This window comes from Pithys albifrons, chromosome 3 (assembly GCF_047495875.1).
Source record: "Pithys albifrons albifrons isolate INPA30051 chromosome 3, PitAlb_v1, whole genome shotgun sequence".
NCBI classification, from domain to species: Eukaryota; Metazoa; Chordata; class Aves; order Passeriformes; family Thamnophilidae; genus Pithys; species Pithys albifrons.
This window is the reverse complement of record NC_092460.1, coordinates 86641765-86658025: the sequence shown is the minus strand read 5'-3', so window position 1 is coordinate 86658025 and position 16261 is coordinate 86641765. Positions and strand designations below refer to the sequence as shown.

Here is a 16261-nt window from a genome sequence, read left to right as displayed (position 1 = left end):
CTGGATGCAGCTCCGTTCACCAGCACTCTCTGGGCCCGACCCTCCAGCCAGCTCTTAATCCAGGAGAGGCTACACTTGTCTAAGCCATGGGCTACCAGCTTTTTCAGGAGTATATTATGGGAGACAGTATCAAAGGCCTTGCTGAAGTCCAGATAGACCACATCCACAGCCTTCCCCTCATCCACCAGGTGGGTCACCTGATCGTAGAAAGAGATCAGGTTGGTCAGACAGGACCTGCCCCTCCTAAACCCATGCTGGCTGGGTCTAATCCCTTGTCCACCCTGAAGGTGCTGTGTGATTGCACTCAGGATGAACTGCTCCATAACCCTGCCAGGCACAGAGGTCAGGCTGACAGGCCTGTAGTTGCCAGGGTCCTGCTTGCAGCCCTTTTTGTGGATTGGGGTGACATTCGCCAACCTCCAATCATCTGGGACCTCCCCAGAGAGCCAGGACTGTTGGAAGATGATGGAGAGCAGTTTGGCAAGCTCTTCTGCCAGCTCCTTCATCACCCTGGGATGGATCCCATCTGGTCCCATAGACTTGTTAGGATCCAGCTGGCTCAGTAAGTCGGTCACTATTTCCTCCTGGAATACAGGAGGGGTATTCAGCTCCCTCTCCTTGTCTACCAGCTCCAGAGGCCAGTTGTCTTGAGGGCCACCTGTCTTACTGGTGAAAACTGAGGCAAAGTAGGTGTTAAGTACCTCAGCCTTCTCCTCATCTTCCTTAACTATATTTCCCTCCAAGTCCAACAGAGAATGGAGGTTTTCCTTGCCCCTCTTTTTGTTATTAATGTATTTATAAAAGGACTTTTTGTTATCCCTAACTGAAATAGCCAAATTTACTTCAAATTCCACTTTTCTTTCCCTAATTTTTTTCCTGCATGACCTAGCTCTATCTGTAAATTCTTCATAAGTAGCCAGCCCTTTTTTCCATAGTCTGTAAACTTTCTTTTTATCCCTGATTTCTTGCAGAATCTCCCTATTTAACCAAGCTGGCTGTCTTCCCCTCCGGCTGGCCTTTCGGCACACTGGGACAGCCTGTTGCTGTGCATTCAAAATCTCCCTCTTAAAACATGTCCATCCCTCCTGGACCCCCTTACCTTTAAGGGTTGTTTCCCAGGGTATGCTCTGAATCAGTTCTTTGAATAGGCCAAAATCTGCTCTCCGAAAGTCCAAGGTAGAGGTTTTAATGGTGACTCTCCTTACATCCCTGAGGACTGAAAATTCTATTATTTCATGGTCACTATGCCCCAGGCGGCCTCCAACCACTACATCATCTACCAGCCCCTCTCTGTTTGTAAATAGTAGGTCTAGCAGGGCCTTCCCCCTGGTAGGCTCATTTACCAGTTGATGAAGGAAATTGTCCTCTATACACTCCAGGAACCTCCTTGACTGCCTCTTCTCTGCAGTATGAAGCTCCCAGCAGATATCTGGCAGGTTAAAGTCACCCACAAGAACAAGGGCTGGAGATTTTGAGACATCTGCCAGCTGCTTGTAGAATAATTCATCCCCTTCATCATCCTGGTTGGGCGGTCTGTAACAGACACCCACAAGGGTGTCAGCCTTGTTGGCCTTGCCCCTGATTCTGGCCCACAGGCACTCAACCTTGTCACTGCTGACCTCAACTTCAACAGAGTCAAGAGACTCTCTAACATATAAAGCCACCCCTCCACCTCTCCTTCCCTGCCTGTCTTTTCTGAAGAGCTTGTAGCCCCCCATAGCAGCACTCCAGTCATGTGATTCATCCCACCACGTTTCTGTGACAGCAACTATGTCATAGTTTTCCTGCTGCACTATGGCTTCCAGCTCCTCTTGTTTGTTTCCCATACTGCGTGCATTGGTGTACATGCACTTCAGCTGGGCCATTGATTTCATTCTCAACTCAGGCTCTATGCTCTTAGGCCTGTCTCTGGAGAGCCCAGTTGCCGTCCCTTCCCCCTTCAAACCTAGTTTAAAGCCCTCCTAACTAACCCTGCCAACTTATGGGCTACAGTTCTTTTGCCCTCCCTAGATAAATGAAGCCCATCTGCTTTGATGAGACTGGGCAACACGGAGTTCGCGCCATGATCAAAAAACCCAAAATTTTGACGATAGCACCATCCCCTAAGCCACCTGTTGGTAAGCTGGGCTTTTCTAAACCTCTCCTCATTCATCCCAGCTAGCACAGGAACTGAGGCAATTACTACCTGTGCTCCTGTCCCCTGAAGAGATCGGGTCAGTGCCTTGAAATCTTTTTTAATTACTCTGGTACTCCTTTTATTAATGTCATCACTTCCAACCTGGACAACCAACAGTGGGTAATAGTCTGAGGGTTGGATAAGTTTAGGAAGTTTTTTGGTAATATCCCTCACCCTGGCCCCAGGAAGGCAGCAAACTTCCCTGTGGGACGGGTCTGGCCGACATATAGGGCCCTCAGTTCCTCTCAGAAGGGAGTCACCTATTACAACAACCCTTCTCTTTTTTCTCTTACCTGTAGTCGTAACCCGTCCGGTAGGCTGGGGGTAACCAGAAGATCTTGTAGATAGATCCTCCTCCTGACTGTCCTCCAACAGACTGCCCGAGTCCAGGGCCATATACCTGTTTTTTAAGGGCACCCTGGCAGGTGAAAGGGGTCGAGAGGGGGTGTTTTTGCCTCTCTGACCAGGCACCTGTTTCCATTCATCCCCAACCCTATGGTTTGTTCCGTCTGCCTGATGGCAGGAGGGGCTGGGCTTCACCACCTCCTGCTGGGCTTCCTTAGGGGTGGAAAGGGTGTGACTCCACCAGTCAATTTCCCTTTCACTCTCCCTTATGTTTGTGAGCCTATCAACCTCTTCCTTTAGCTCTGCCACCAGACCCAGCAAATCGTTCACCTGCTCACATCGTATGCAGGCACTTCTCATACTGTCCTCTGGTAGTAGGTCCAGGCTCAGACAGTCTATGCAGCCGGAGGCCTGAGTGGCTGCATCCTTTTTAGAGGGTTCTGTCTGTATTGACACCCCTCTACTGGTGACAGGAGCAACAGCTTTCATTTTTCTGGGAGGCATGACTGCCTTAAGCTGGGGGGAAAGGTAGAAAGAGACAAAGAAACAAATGAACAGAGGAGAGAAAAAAAAAAAAAAAAAAAAAAAAAAAGCTGCAGAAATACCTAGGCTTCTGCCCTGCCTGTTTACCCTGCCTGTGCGAACTGCCGTGCAAACTGCCGTGCCACGCCCTCACAGACGTGCCACGCCCCTGTTTGCCCGCTCCTGTTCGCCGCGCTCCGGGTCGCTTGCGCTCCCTAGAGATGTTCTTAAAGCCTTCTCACTCTCCTGCTAACGAGCAAGCCCCGCCTCCAACTCCCCTCTGAGTCACCTGCTGATAGCTGAAGGAGCAGCAAACAAAGCCTGCCAGGGAATCAGAGTGAGAACAGAAAAAAACAACAAACTATTTTTTAAAGTAAGTGATGTATTTGTGATTTATTTTTTGAAAGAGGTAAATGGATTCATGTCCTGTAGTTCAAGGACTTGCAGGAGAGTCAAGCATTCTTTGTAGGTATGGTTTGAATGTGCCTGTAACAATTTAGAAAGAGCCATGAGTCCTCTGCCTGTTGAAACTTGGGTAGCAGCAGTCACCTGGGGGGCTGGGTACTCTGGCATTCCCCACCTCTCCTGACTAGTCCAACTCTTCACAATTCAAACACTGAGGTGACAGCTTGATGTGTCTTCACATCACAGCCAAATTCCAGACTTCCAACATGTCAGTTGCCCAAACAGCATGAGCTGCTTGAAGCATGGTTAGCACAGAATGTCCGCCTGTAGCAGTGGTTCTGTTGTTGCCTGTGGAAATAGACACTCAGAAACAATATTAATGGAGAAAGATAGATGGTATACCTTTATTGAAAGCTTTCAAGGTGCACACTGAAGGTTTGCGCCCACACATGCACAGGCCCACACATGCACACAGACATGCACCCTGTGTCCAGAGACGTCACAGCTTTATAACTTTCCCAGCAATTAACATATGGGATACCTCTAACCAACCATGACTCTCTTTTCCCTCTGTGCCCCACCCACCGGGTCTTCAGAACTGCCTCTTGGAGAAGTTCCAGAACCTGCAGGCCACCTTCTTGTGTTTTGTCTTCATGCTATCTATAGGTGCTTTCTCACAAACAGCATGGCCTTGGAAGGATATGAGTAAGCTCACTAATCTGTGGGAGTTTTAGTAACTCACCTAAGATGTGAACAACCTAGGAGAATCCCTGTAACCTGTAAAATCGCAAAAATCTACAAAATATACACTAAAGTCCTTAGGCATCACTGCCCAGCTGCCCTAAACCTCGGCTTCTTCAGTGATAATGGGCACGAAACAAGCACAGGGAGATGGAAGGTTTTCTTCTGAGTCTTCCTTTGTCCGGTTCACTCTGCTGGGTCCTGTGGCTCAGGGGCAGTGGGTGAGGTCTTGGGGCGGGTGTGCGTTTGACGGCTGGGTGGGCTGTGGGCGCGCTGCTGGCGGGGGCACCTTTCCGCGGGCCCTGTGCCCGGCCGGGACGGGCATGCTCCCAGCGGGGGCGGTGCTGCGGGCGCGGAGCGCGCAGGGCAGGCCACGCCCGGCGCAGGCGCAGCTCCGTGCCGAGCCGTGCGGGGCCGTACCGGGCCGGGGAGCGGCGCGGGCCATGCTGGCAGCTGCGGGGCGCCGTGTGGCCTGCGCCGTGTCCGGCGGCGTGGACAGCGCCGTGGCCGCGCTGCTGCTGCGCCGCCGAGGTGCGGGGCTGCGGCCGCGGGGGTGTGGGGGCGCCGGGCAGTGCCCTCTCTGGGCCCGACCCCGCAGCCGGGCCCGGCCGGAGCTGCCCCCGTGCTCACCCGCGGCCTCGGGCACGGGGAACGGCCCCGCCGCGGGGAGGGGGCGGTAAAGGAGGGCGTGGGAGAAGCTCGGCGATGTGACACATCGTCGTGCTAGGTTGCCGGAAGAGCTTGGTGTTAAGTTAGCTGTTAGCTGCAGGAAAGAACCAGCCACACAGTAACTGTGCTGTAAAGCTGAGCAGGATGTTTAGTACGGGGCTACTCGCATCCTCTAAAGGAAGCGGTTACTCAAGAAAGTCTTCAAAAACACCGGGGTTTTGGCCCAGGCTGTAAGAATTTAGCTTTCTAAGTGATTCTTACCTTCCTTTCATAGGCTACCAGGTGACAGGCGTGTTTATGAAGAACTGGGACCCTCTGGATGAACAGGGGGCTTGCTCCATTGACAGAGATTGCGAGGATGCTTACCGCGTTTGTCAGAAGCTCGATATCCCGTTTCACCAGGTTTCTTACGTGAAGGAATACTGGAATGAAGTGTTCAGGTAGAAACATTTACAGCAGATAGTCTTTCAGTATTTTAGTGTGGTACTGCCTTACAGTAAAAAACAAGAATGGACAAATAATGAGCAGTGGCAATGCACTGTAGTATTATCAGTGCTAAGAAAATGTCCTGTAACTGTTAAATACTGGAGGAATTATATTCTCTCTGATCTGTATTTAAGGTCAGAATTTATATCTTAGTTTCAAGATGATAAATTAATAGATTTCTCCCTAGCTGTGAGTGTCTAGCAATTGGTTTGTTGCAGGTCATTTCTTCGGCTGCCCATGTACTGGCTCAGCCTTATTGCAACTTGAAAAAAATTTTTAATGGGGTACTATCATTTGTTATTGCCTGTGTGTGTAATATATGCAGTGCATTTTATGTAATGTGTGTTTGCCACAAAATGATCATGAGTTAGCCTTGCTTCCTCGAACTGAAACTGTTCAAATTTGAAACTGTTCTTTACAGATAGTGTTCAGATTTTCTGTGAATTTGTTGCACTTAAGTTCAGCATGGGAAAAGCTGAGAGCTTTTCTTAAGAGGAAGGATAAGAAGGGATGTATTGGTATAACAGCATAATTTGTCTTTATGCACTGAACATAAATACATAGAAGTTGTTCCCTGAGCTTTGTCATCCCCCTTCAAGTAGTGCTGCTGTTACCTTAGAAGAAACTGAGGAATAACCTGGTCGTGGTACTTCTACTGCATTTTGAAGTTATATAAAAATGAGCACCAAACTTTTTAAAGTCTGAAGAAAATAGCAGAACAGCCCTGTTTTGGGAAAGTTCACTCCGTTTTTCCCTTTTGGTGTGAGAGAATGAGTAAGTGTTACCAAACTTCTTGAGGCATGCAGGGTGTCCGTAAATGAACCAAAGTTCACAGAAGTTCAGCTTTCCTTTTGTTTACTATCATTTATTAATACAGTGTTTCCAAACATTCTGTTACAAGTGTCTTGGTTTTTTGGAATCCTTTCTTTAATGTCATACTGACCTTAGATTTACTCATCGTTTGATCTCTCATTAAAGGACTATTCATCATAAAACACCTTTTATCATGAGAACTATGCCAGGTCTTGTCTTTTCCACAATTTGTGCAAAGTCTGTTTCAGATCTTTATGTCAGAGAGAGATCCATCAGGCATCTTTCATTGCCTTTTCTCTGGTTCTGTGCTTTACTAGAAGCTCTGAACTGATGTCAGCCTGACTTTATGTTCAGCCCTTTACAAAACTCCCAGTGTACCATAAGAATATGATGCTGAGCCAAACAGGGAGGCATCTCTGGTTAAACCCAGGTGATTTAATTATTAGTATGAGTTGTTGAATTCAGAGCTTCTAAAAAAGGAGTTAGACAAAATAAAGGACATGTTGTTTTATTTTCTGTTTTTTAATGTAATGTATAACACAGTAAGAAAGGAGCAACTGATTCTGTTCCAGATGGTGAAAAGCATAATAACCAAATACTGGGATTGCTCTTGTTTTTTTAAATCCAGCCTGTGCCTTCAGTTCCTCCTGACTTCAGTGGCTACTGAGGACAAGCAAAATAATGCAGTGATTAGGCTTTTTGGTATCTCAGGGCATCTCTGTATGCTCATTTAAGTTCATTAGTTATTATTTCAATGTTTTCAAGCAAATAATGCAAAGTACTTTAGTTATGCAACAGTGTAAAACTACAACATAACTTTGAGAAACTTTGGATTTCTAGAAAGAAAAAGGATGGGAAAAAGTATGTAAAATTAAGCCCCATGACTGATTGCTTATGGTGACATTACTGTAGGTGAAGTTACTGTCTGTTCAGCTGAGACACAGTAGTTCCTGCTGTGTACTCCACCATATTGCCCTTTGAAGAATTATATAGGGTTGTTTAATTCCAAAAGTAAGTATTTCATAAGAGATGAGTAGGATACATAGAGTGGGCTGCCACGTCTGCCCTGAGGGAGTATTAATTTAATAAAGCAGGGTTACAAAATTGTAAGTGGTCATTTGACCCTGTACTCAGTGCATGTTGGAGAAAATCTTCAAAGCGTTGGTTTTTTACAGGTTAAAATCTAGTGGATATTTTATTTCTAACATAAAATGCTTAATATGACTGGGACTCAGCTTCTCATGTTTAAGCAGATTGTCCAGTCTCAGATAGTATTGTGCATGTTAATGGTGTTGATAGACTTTGAATCTTTATTTTGCAGTGACCTCTTGAAAGAGTATGAATTGGGAAGGACGCCCAATCCTGATATTGTGTGCAACAAGCACATCAAATTCAACTACTTTCTGCATTATGCTATGGATAACCTTGGTAAGGCATTTTCAAGTGTGTCAGTGTGTTCCTTGGACATGCTTGAAGGATACAAACTCTTTAAAAGATGGGGAAAAACGTGAGGTTTTGTGCTTGACTAACTCACATATTTCTGTGGCAGTATTTCAATAGTTGCAAAGTAATTGGTTTTAAGTTTGCTTTTACAAATGGAATCATGGAATGTTCAGATTGGAAGTGACCTTTAAAGGACATGGAGTCCAATTCCCCTGCCCTGAGCAAGGACATCTTCCACTAGACTGGGTTGCTCATCCGTAGGAACAGATTTAATTCAGGAACATGCATTGACCTGACCATTAAGTGGTATGTTCTTAGGTGGTCCTTAAAGCATGAAAGCACAAGTACTGGCACGCTGGTGAATAGTTTACATTATTTAAATAGCAGAAGTACGATTATTGTCCATGTAAGACTTCCCTATAGGTTTTCTTCTTTCATGTCTTTCTGCTTTTCTTACTGGATATTTGCAGTCCTGTTTTGAGCTGTGAATTTCAAGTACATACCTTTGTGTTTTATTTGGCTTTTTTTTTCCTTGATAGGAGCAGATGCAATTGCTACTGGGCATTATGCTAGGACTTCATTAGAGGATGAGGAAGTGTTTCAACAGAAACATGTTAAAAGACCACAGAGGCTTTTCAGAAACCGTTTTGAAGTTAGAAATAGTAAGTTGTGTCTTCATTTCATGTTTCATCTGAGATACTTAAACTGTGTTAGGTGTCACAGAACCAGGGATGTTTGCTACCTTACACACAATGATTACTAGTTAAACCCCATCCTTTGTAAAAGGTTGGTTGTGCAGAACAGGGTATGACATTACTGAAAGTTACCCAGACTTGTCAAGTATTACATGTTCTGTTTTAAGAGCCAGGTGAATACTGATGTGTAGGGAAAAGCTGCTATTACCCAAAGGGAAAGAAACTTACAAACTACTGCTATGGAAAGCTGCCTTGGTGATGTTTTTGCGTTACAGGTTCCTCACTTTCATTTGTTTGTTCTAGACTTAAAGGGCTTTATTTGTTGTGGTTTATTTTAAAATTTTATTTCTGGACAGTTGAAATGGCGCCAGCAGAACTGATAGTCTATACGTGTGACAGACTGTGATTCACACTTGTAATATTTTGGGGTGTTCTAAACAGGGTTCTTTTCCTTGTCACTGAGATTTGTATTATTAGTTGTGACTGAACTATTGGCCTGTAGTTTGTGTTCGTTGGAATTGCGAAATGTGTAAGTAGTGTTTGTACAACAGCAGAGCTATTAAGCTTTTAAAGAGAGTGGACACAACATGACTGAAAAACTGCACCAATTTCATTTGATCAGGGCAATCAGAAGATTGCATCTATTTTAAAGAAGAAAGTCAAACTCTCATCTCTGAGCATTGGAAATAACTCCTCTGATTGTTTAAATCATTGATTTATAGCAGGGAGATTTCAGGGCAAAACACTGTCTTTTTGAATTTCAGGGCAAACCAGTGTCTTTTTGAAGAACAGTATACTCTAAGGTATTTGAATCTTCATTCTCTCTTTCACATAAAATGTGAAAGTTGTTTTCATTTTTTTGTATTGTTGATGTCCTTACCAGTGACACATGCACTGTTGCAATGGGTGAGGCAGTGTAAGACTTTTTAAGATTCTGCACAGGACAAAGTCAGAATCTTTCTAGATACTTTTCAGTGGTGAAAAAGTACCCAAGCATTTTCAATTAGATTTTGAAAAACCTGTGAAATACTGTCTTTAACATGTATTTGGAAATAATAAAACTAAAATGTTGATTGTCAAACAAATACTAATGGAAGTTAAACTATCAGTGGTAGTTATGTTGAGATGCTTTGTGTGTTTCACTTTGCAGCTGTGAAACTCCTTCAAGGGGCTGACCTCTTTAAGGACCAGACCTTCTTTCTAAGTCAGATCTCACAGGACGCTTTGAGGAAAACCATTTTCCCTTTGGGGGATTTAACAAAAAGTTTTGTAAAGAAGATAGCAGCAGAACATGACCTTCATCATGTGCTAAAGAAAAAAGAGGCATGGTAACACTTGAAGTCTTTTGATTTGTATTTCTCTCTAAAACAGACTTTCCTGAACTTTTTGAACTTTAATCTGAGCACCATAATAGAATAGGTTGGGAAGCATTTTTCATAGCTGTCTCCTTCCCTAGAAGTACTTTCATGAGCTTGTGGTTAGTTGTGTATTTTAGCTTAAAGATATTTTGTCTACTATTGTATCTTAGAAGAACTAAGGTGAAGGTGAATATGTAGGATGCTGTGAGCTTGAAGGAAAGCATCCTCTGTCACAGCAGTGGAGAAGCCTTTGGTCTCTATTCTCCATATCTGTTAAAGACTTCCTCACTGTAATTGTTTTTCATTATGTCTTTAGAAATTGGATCATACTGTTTTTCCAGTTACTCTTTAATCAAAAAAACCCCATGTTTCTCTGAGAACTAACACTTCTTGAGCTGATCTTAAAAAATGTAATGTAGGCCATAGTTGTTCTGCTAATGCTGTCTTGATTGTTTTCATGTTTATATTCATCTTCTGTAAATGAGTATTTGAGGAATGTGGGCAGTAACTGAAAGGAAAAGGAAAGCCTATTTGTTTTTGAATTTTTTTTCAAGAGATAGACCATTACTGTATCATTCTGTTTCTTTTATACTTTAATATGAATGAGGCTTCTGTTTTTGATATACATACAATATAGTCACCAGTGTTAATGTATTTATTTATTTATTGAATATGTGTTCTATTTCCTATTATTTCTTTTATTTTCTGTGCTTACAGCTCTCAGTGATACTGCATAGAATTAGTTTACCTATGTTGGTGCAGATGTGGTTTTGTTTATGAGATGCCTAGGATAGTTTGGAATACATGGCGGGGGAATATCTCGGAGAGATTATTAGTAGAAATTATTTCAAATGTTTTTCCCTGCTTTTATGGATCCAATTCTACATTTTCTTTTCAGAGTATGGGAGTCTGTTTCATTGGTGAAAGAAACTTTGAAAATTTCCTTCTTGAGGTGAGCAACACTAAATCTGTGACAATATTTGTTTTGTTCTAGTGTTCAGTTTTTATTAAAAACCTCCAGCAGTTTGTGGAACACAGTGAGGAGCAATGTCCCATCTACCTTTGAAGTCCCAGGGCTAGGCAGAAGCTCACACCAACAGCCTGTAGGAAATACCTTGCTTCTCCACGAGCAGTCACTCACTGCATATAGCAAAGGGAGTGAACATGCACTTCTGTGGCTGCCAGGCTCTGAGAAATGGTTGGGATGTGAGCGGGACAAATGGCTGAATCCTGATGTCCCCATGTGTATGTGAGGATGGGGGAGTGAAGCTTAGAATTAGTCCTGGTAGGGACTGCTCTTCCTGCTTCTCTCTCTAGAGCAGCATCAAGGAAGAGTCTGTAAACTGCTTAGGCAGATTTTGCTTCTTAAGAAGCTATTTTTTAGCTTCAATAGAATGTAGTGATGGAGTCTGAAATATACCTGAAATGAGGTTTTCTTGGTCCATCTTGTGACTTGTCTCTTCTGCTTTTGTAGTATTTGGAACCTCAACCAGGTAACTTTGTTTCCATTGAAGATAAACAGGTGATAGGAACACACAAAGGTAATTGGCTAACTCACCTTAATGTGTTGCTTTTAGGTGAATGGAATGATACTGCTCATATTTGGAGGGACAAATTTTGTGAAATCCCATAGAAGTCTACAAGATTTTCCCAGTTTGTTATTGTGGAAAACTTGCTTTGTAGTAGAGCTTTGAACTACAACTGATTCTTGATTAATTGTTCCATGTTGCAAGAAAGTAAATTATTAGGGTTACTCTGTTGATACTGAGGAGTGGTTATTTTAATACCAAGAGACCACTGTTCATTTAATTATTTTAAAATGACAGTGCTTCAGTTTCAGATTCTTTAGTACTTTAATGTTGCAGAAAAAATGCACCATGCACCTCAGTGATACACAGCAGGAGACATCAAAACACGAGCAGCTTAAATTTTCCTTTTCTCCTGTGTGTCCTTTTGCTGTCGTCAGTTTGATCTGCCAGAATGGAGTTCCTCTCCCAGAAAATTTATGGTAGTAGGATGTTGCACTGGTCTAAAAAATAAAGGGAAATTAGCAAGATTGAATGGTAGCAAAACCCCAAATTGAAGCTCAAATAAATGTTTTTCTACTACAATACCTAAGAATACATTCACAGTTGAAATGGATTAGTGTGAAATCATGCTTCAGGTGCAGATGAAGACTTTCAAGTAGATGTTAGTTGAGTTTGTAATTGGCCTGCTTCTCTAAGACAGCTTGGTTTATTATTCTTGTTTAGTGGTAAAGTTTTGGGGAAATGATTTTAGTGTATTTTTCTGAAAGAAAAGTTTGTAGCAGCTTTCCATTTTCATCTTTCCTTAGGTTGGTTCCTCTACACAATAGGCCAGAGGGCTAGGCTGGCAGGCCTCCAGGAGGCTTGGTTTGTTGTGGACAAAGATGTCAGCACTAGAGATGTCTATGTGGTGAGTTAAACGCTGGTGTTGCAAATGACTAATGCAAGCATTTTGTGGCTGCTGCTCTATGGAATCTGATCCTAACCTGGCCAGAATTCTTGGCTTTCCTCTTGGGGAAACAGGAACCAGCTAATGTAGCATCGGCCAACGTGAACCATCTTGTCCAAAGGGGCTTTTCTTGAGTAGCAAATTGGTTTAGATTTTGGCATAGAACTTTGCCAAACAAAGGGCGAATATTGAAAAGAATTAGTCAGTCTACTGAGCTCTCATTTTCTACTCGAAAGTATGAGGGTTTTATCATAGTATGGTAGGGTTTATAAAATGTGTATTATCTTCATTTATGATGTATTGCTACTTTGTTTTTCTAGTAAAAGAATTAGGAGCCAGTAATACAGTTTTATCATTTTGAAAACTGAGACAGAATATATGTAATACTCCAAATAATTGGTGTGTTAATGGCTAATCATATCAGGTGACTCAGAGTGACATGGTTTTGAGATGGAGAAGACTGACAATAAGTCAAGCTTGCTTTAGCCTACTTAAAGTGCTAATAAATGCTTGCTTTCTTACTGATTTTGCCTTCATTTTGGTATGGTTTGATGCTTCCTCTGTATTTCATGCTTTACAAGTTATACGCTCTCTGGCAAAACCATCAGCATTAAATAAACCTATTTTAAGGCACCATCCAGAGACCACCCTGCTCTGTACAGAGACCTGCTGCGAACAAACAGAGTGCACTGGATAGCAGAGGAACCTCCAGCAGAGCTTGTTAGAGAGAAAATGATGGAATGTCATTTCAGGTTTCGGCACCAGATGGCACTGGGTAATCAAACCTAGTTTTATTTTTTGTTTTGCTCAGTTTATGAAACTCTGGTAGTGTGTTAGTGTAGTTTTGCAGAAATACTTGAATTGTTTTGGCTTGCCTCTGTTTCTGCAGTGTCTTACGGAACCGTTCTGTGGAGTAGTATCTTGACTTAGATCTGTTTAGCCTAGTTATGAAGGTTTTTTATTGTGAACATAAGAATTAACCGTCAGGTGTCTGGTCATTTTCTAGTGCCTTGTGTCCTGACTCTAAACCAAGATGGCAGTGTGTGGGTAACGCTTGTGAAGCCAGCAAGAGCTATCACACCTGGACAGGTAAGTTATTAGAAGTAGTTTTCTTTCCTTTTTTTGTGTTTAGCTGATCTGGCTAGTGAAAGAGAGTAGCTGTTTTATTAGCTGGAGTAATTAATTTATTATTTAAATTATTGGTGTTGGAGGGTTTTGTGGTTTTTTTTAAGATTTAGTCAGAAGAAATATATGAGAATGTGCTTACTATCCAGCAGGTCTTGTACAGCCTGTGGTTGCCCACCATGCAGTTTGCAACTGCTAAAAAGACTCTGCCTGTGTTTGTCTCCTAGTTTGCCGTGTTCTACAAAGGTGATGAGTGCCTGGGCAGTGGGAAGATCCTGAGGATGGGCCCATCAGTGTATACCATGCAACAGGGCAAAAACCGAGGGGAGAGTCCAAAGAAGGAAGAGATTGACAAAATCGAACCAGCTACGTAACACATGGGATTGTTTATTGAAGCATTTGGAGAATTTGCTGCCTGAGAATAATAAAACCTATGATAAATGCAGCTTTTGTTGATCTATACGTTGTTAAGGTCAGTTGACTGTAGAGTCCCAGCTCTTGACTGTTAGTGCTGAACAGGTTTAAAACTAAAACCAGTCCAGTGCAATTTTGCTGGACTATGTGGTGCTATTTATGCTAATATGTATCAAGGGGTGTCTGAAATTGTTAACTGTAATAGTAGGTACACATACAAGAATTTTAATACAAAAATCATATCTGAAATTACAAATAGCTTACACATAGCTGAAATGCTTCTTTTTCCCATTACATAAAGGTATCTCTCCCTAGTATTTATGTTGTTTTACACTAAATGTGTGTTTGTGCTTTGAACTGAGGAAAAGGAGTGAATGATGTTCAAATTCAGGACTTTAAATGAACTTCAAGTAACAGGTATTTATTTTTCATTTTATAATTTTATAAAAAAACCTGTGGATTCTTAAACTGTATTAAGAAGTGGTTTCAGATATTTACAGGAAGAAGTACAAATCTTAGGGACTTAAAAACAGGCTTGAATGTTAAATGCTTTCATACAACTGACTGCTGCTACAGCTGAGGCTGTTTGGTTTGTCTCCTGGAGGAAAGAATGCATTGTTGTGTTTGAAAAAAATGCAAATTCATAGGGATTTCCTTATTGTGTATCGAACTTGATACAGACCTGATAATAATTATTGGATCTTGCCATATCTCAAAAAGGAGTGGTAAGTTTTTGTAAGGATTGGGTGCATATTAAGGACACCCTAAGCTTATAATAAAACATTATTACAGCAAGTCAACAAAAATGAATTCCTGTCATTTAACATGGTAGTAGAAGGTAACTGTCTCTAAATTACAGCTCTGCTGGAGCAGGGCTTTCCAAGTGGGCATAGAATTTTCAGATTTACATCCACTCTAGGCAGTAGGAAAGCTGTAGTGTAAATAGTGTAAATAGATCTTTTTAGCAGATCTGAAGGCTTGGATTGTATGTACATCCTTTTCAGTTTTCTTGGTATTTTCTAAGAATTCCTTCCATTTCCTCTGCTAAGAAAAGTAAAAGGGGGAGAAGACTCTTCAATGTCTACCTGCCAGTCTGGCAAAGTTAAACACAGTTCAAGGAGCCCTGTAGAATACCCCTAGACTGTTAAAATCTTACTTGACATTACAGTAAATCTGCTTGAGAGGGGAAAACCATTCTTTTTCACTGGTGCCAAAATCAATTCAAAGTCTGTTTTTAGAGTGTCTGTCCCTGTGTAGGTTAACTGTAAAGACAATTAATGCTTCATATCAACTCCTTATTTGTATTAGGTTGGTTGTTACAGGTCCTGGTCATGACTTTTATGTGGTTTTATGAGGTTACATTGCAAAATGTAGAATTAATTACTTAGGGAGTTAGTGCTCCATGTTGTCCTCATCTGAGTTTTGCTGTAAATATCCCAATTAAAATCTTCATAAATTTTGTCTTAGTCTAGTGTGGTTTTTATTGTATTATGTCATCACACAGTCTGCTCTGATAGAGGTAGGTTCAACTGTGAGGACATGAAAATGGATGTAGCCATTTCTGTGTCTTCAAAATTTAGTTATAAAGTTCACAAAACTGCAGAGTTTGGCAGGGTCCTCTGGAATCATCTTCCACTCCACTGCTCCAAACAAGGGCAGCTGCAGCAGGTTGTTCAGGTGTAATGGTTTGACCCATGGCTTCCTAGGTAACCATTGTATCTACGGAAGTTACAAGTATTCCACACGTGTCTTCCACGTAGCAGGTGAGGGGGGGTTTAGTTTTTCTTTCTTGGCCGGGGAGCTCGTGGGTGGTTGCAGCCTGATCCCTCCGGTTGTTGGTGGTTCTCCTGTCCTGAGTGAGATTGTTTCATGTTTTGTTCCCCTTCTTTGAGGTTTTTAATTATGTCCGTGTGATTCATTTAGGTTTTGCTAGTTTGGGTTTGCTTGTTCCTAATTTTCTGGTTAATCAGTTTCCCCTTTTTTCCCCTTTTCCCTGGGTGTGGGATCCTATGTACTGTGTATACAGTGTGATTGCGAATGTTAGAAAATATAATCTATTCTTTTTATTCAGTTCAGTTTCTTTAGAGTGTGTTTCTTTTCAGTTTCTTTCTCCTTGCCTTTGCTGGGAAGTTCTGGGAGGGGGAAGGGGGTCCAGTCCAGGATTGGTAACAGCTGGGCCAAACCTGCGACATTAGCGCTGTGTTGTAAGATTTTTAATATCCCCAGGAATGGAGACTCCACAACCTGCAGTGGTAAGTTCTCCTGAGCCTTCTTTTCTCAAGTCTGAGCAACCCCAGCTCTCTCAGCTTCTTGTATGACAGGTGCTGCAATCTCCCTCATCAGCCCCTCCATATCTGTCGGGAAGAGAGTTCCTGAATTGTCCATGTCTTTCTGTATTGTCTCTCCAGCAGGTACCAGGGTGGCTGCATGAGGAGCAGGGCCTGCAAACAAGGTTTCTTCCAGTTTTCTGTCTTCCTGGTTGTTGGGGTCACCATTTGTAAGGGTAAGGGGGGTGCTAATGACAGTCAGAAGAGATCAGGCACAGCAACATCAGAAGGCTTGATCAGAAGGCTTACAATTTACAACTACTTTAG

The 16261-nt window shown here is 42.4% G+C and overlaps 1 protein-coding gene and 1 long non-coding RNA gene across 3 annotated transcripts; one reads left to right on the top strand and one right to left on the bottom strand.

Moving 5' to 3' along the window:
* Positions 1–3443: 3443 nt before the first annotated feature.
* On the bottom strand, positions 3444–4270 carry LOC139669521 (uncharacterized). Its single transcript, XR_011697281.1, has 3 exons — positions 4191–4270; positions 3624–3796; positions 3444–3529 (listed from the first exon to the last, which is right to left on the bottom strand). It is a non-coding gene; the product is annotated as an uncharacterized lncRNA (long non-coding RNA).
* A 325-nt stretch (positions 4271–4595) lies between these two features.
* Positions 4596–15128, top strand: TRMU (tRNA mitochondrial 2-thiouridylase). Of its 2 annotated transcripts, none has more exons than XM_071552591.1 (11): positions 4596–4720; positions 5133–5298; positions 7479–7585; positions 8140–8262; positions 9446–9618; positions 10552–10605; positions 11128–11146; positions 11989–12089; positions 12759–12903; positions 13135–13217; positions 13481–15128. In XM_071552591.1, exons 1-11 carry the CDS (start codon positions 4633–4635, stop codon positions 13625–13627), a joined length of 1206 nt encoding a protein of 401 aa, XP_071408692.1. In that variant the 5' UTR covers positions 4596–4632; the 3' UTR covers positions 13628–15128. The 2 variants fall into 2 exon arrangements, with proteins under 2 accessions (XP_071408692.1, XP_071408691.1); XM_071552590.1 differs by having other exon boundaries at positions 11128–11194.
* Positions 15129–16261: the final 1133 nt, after the last annotated feature.

Bases quoted from the DNA above. Each gene is read 5' to 3' on its own strand.
- TRMU (XM_071552590.1), top strand. From the start codon at position 4,633: ATGCTGGCAGCTGCGGGGCGCCGTGTGGCCTGCGCCGTGTCCGGCGGC. The intron at 11,195-11,988 runs GTAATTGGCTAA...ATCTTTCCTTAG, and splicing joins GGTGATAGGAACACACAAAG to GTTGGTTCCTCTACACAATA. The intron at 13,218-13,480 runs GTAAGTTATTAG...TTTGTCTCCTAG, and splicing joins GAGCTATCACACCTGGACAG to TTTGCCGTGTTCTACAAAGG.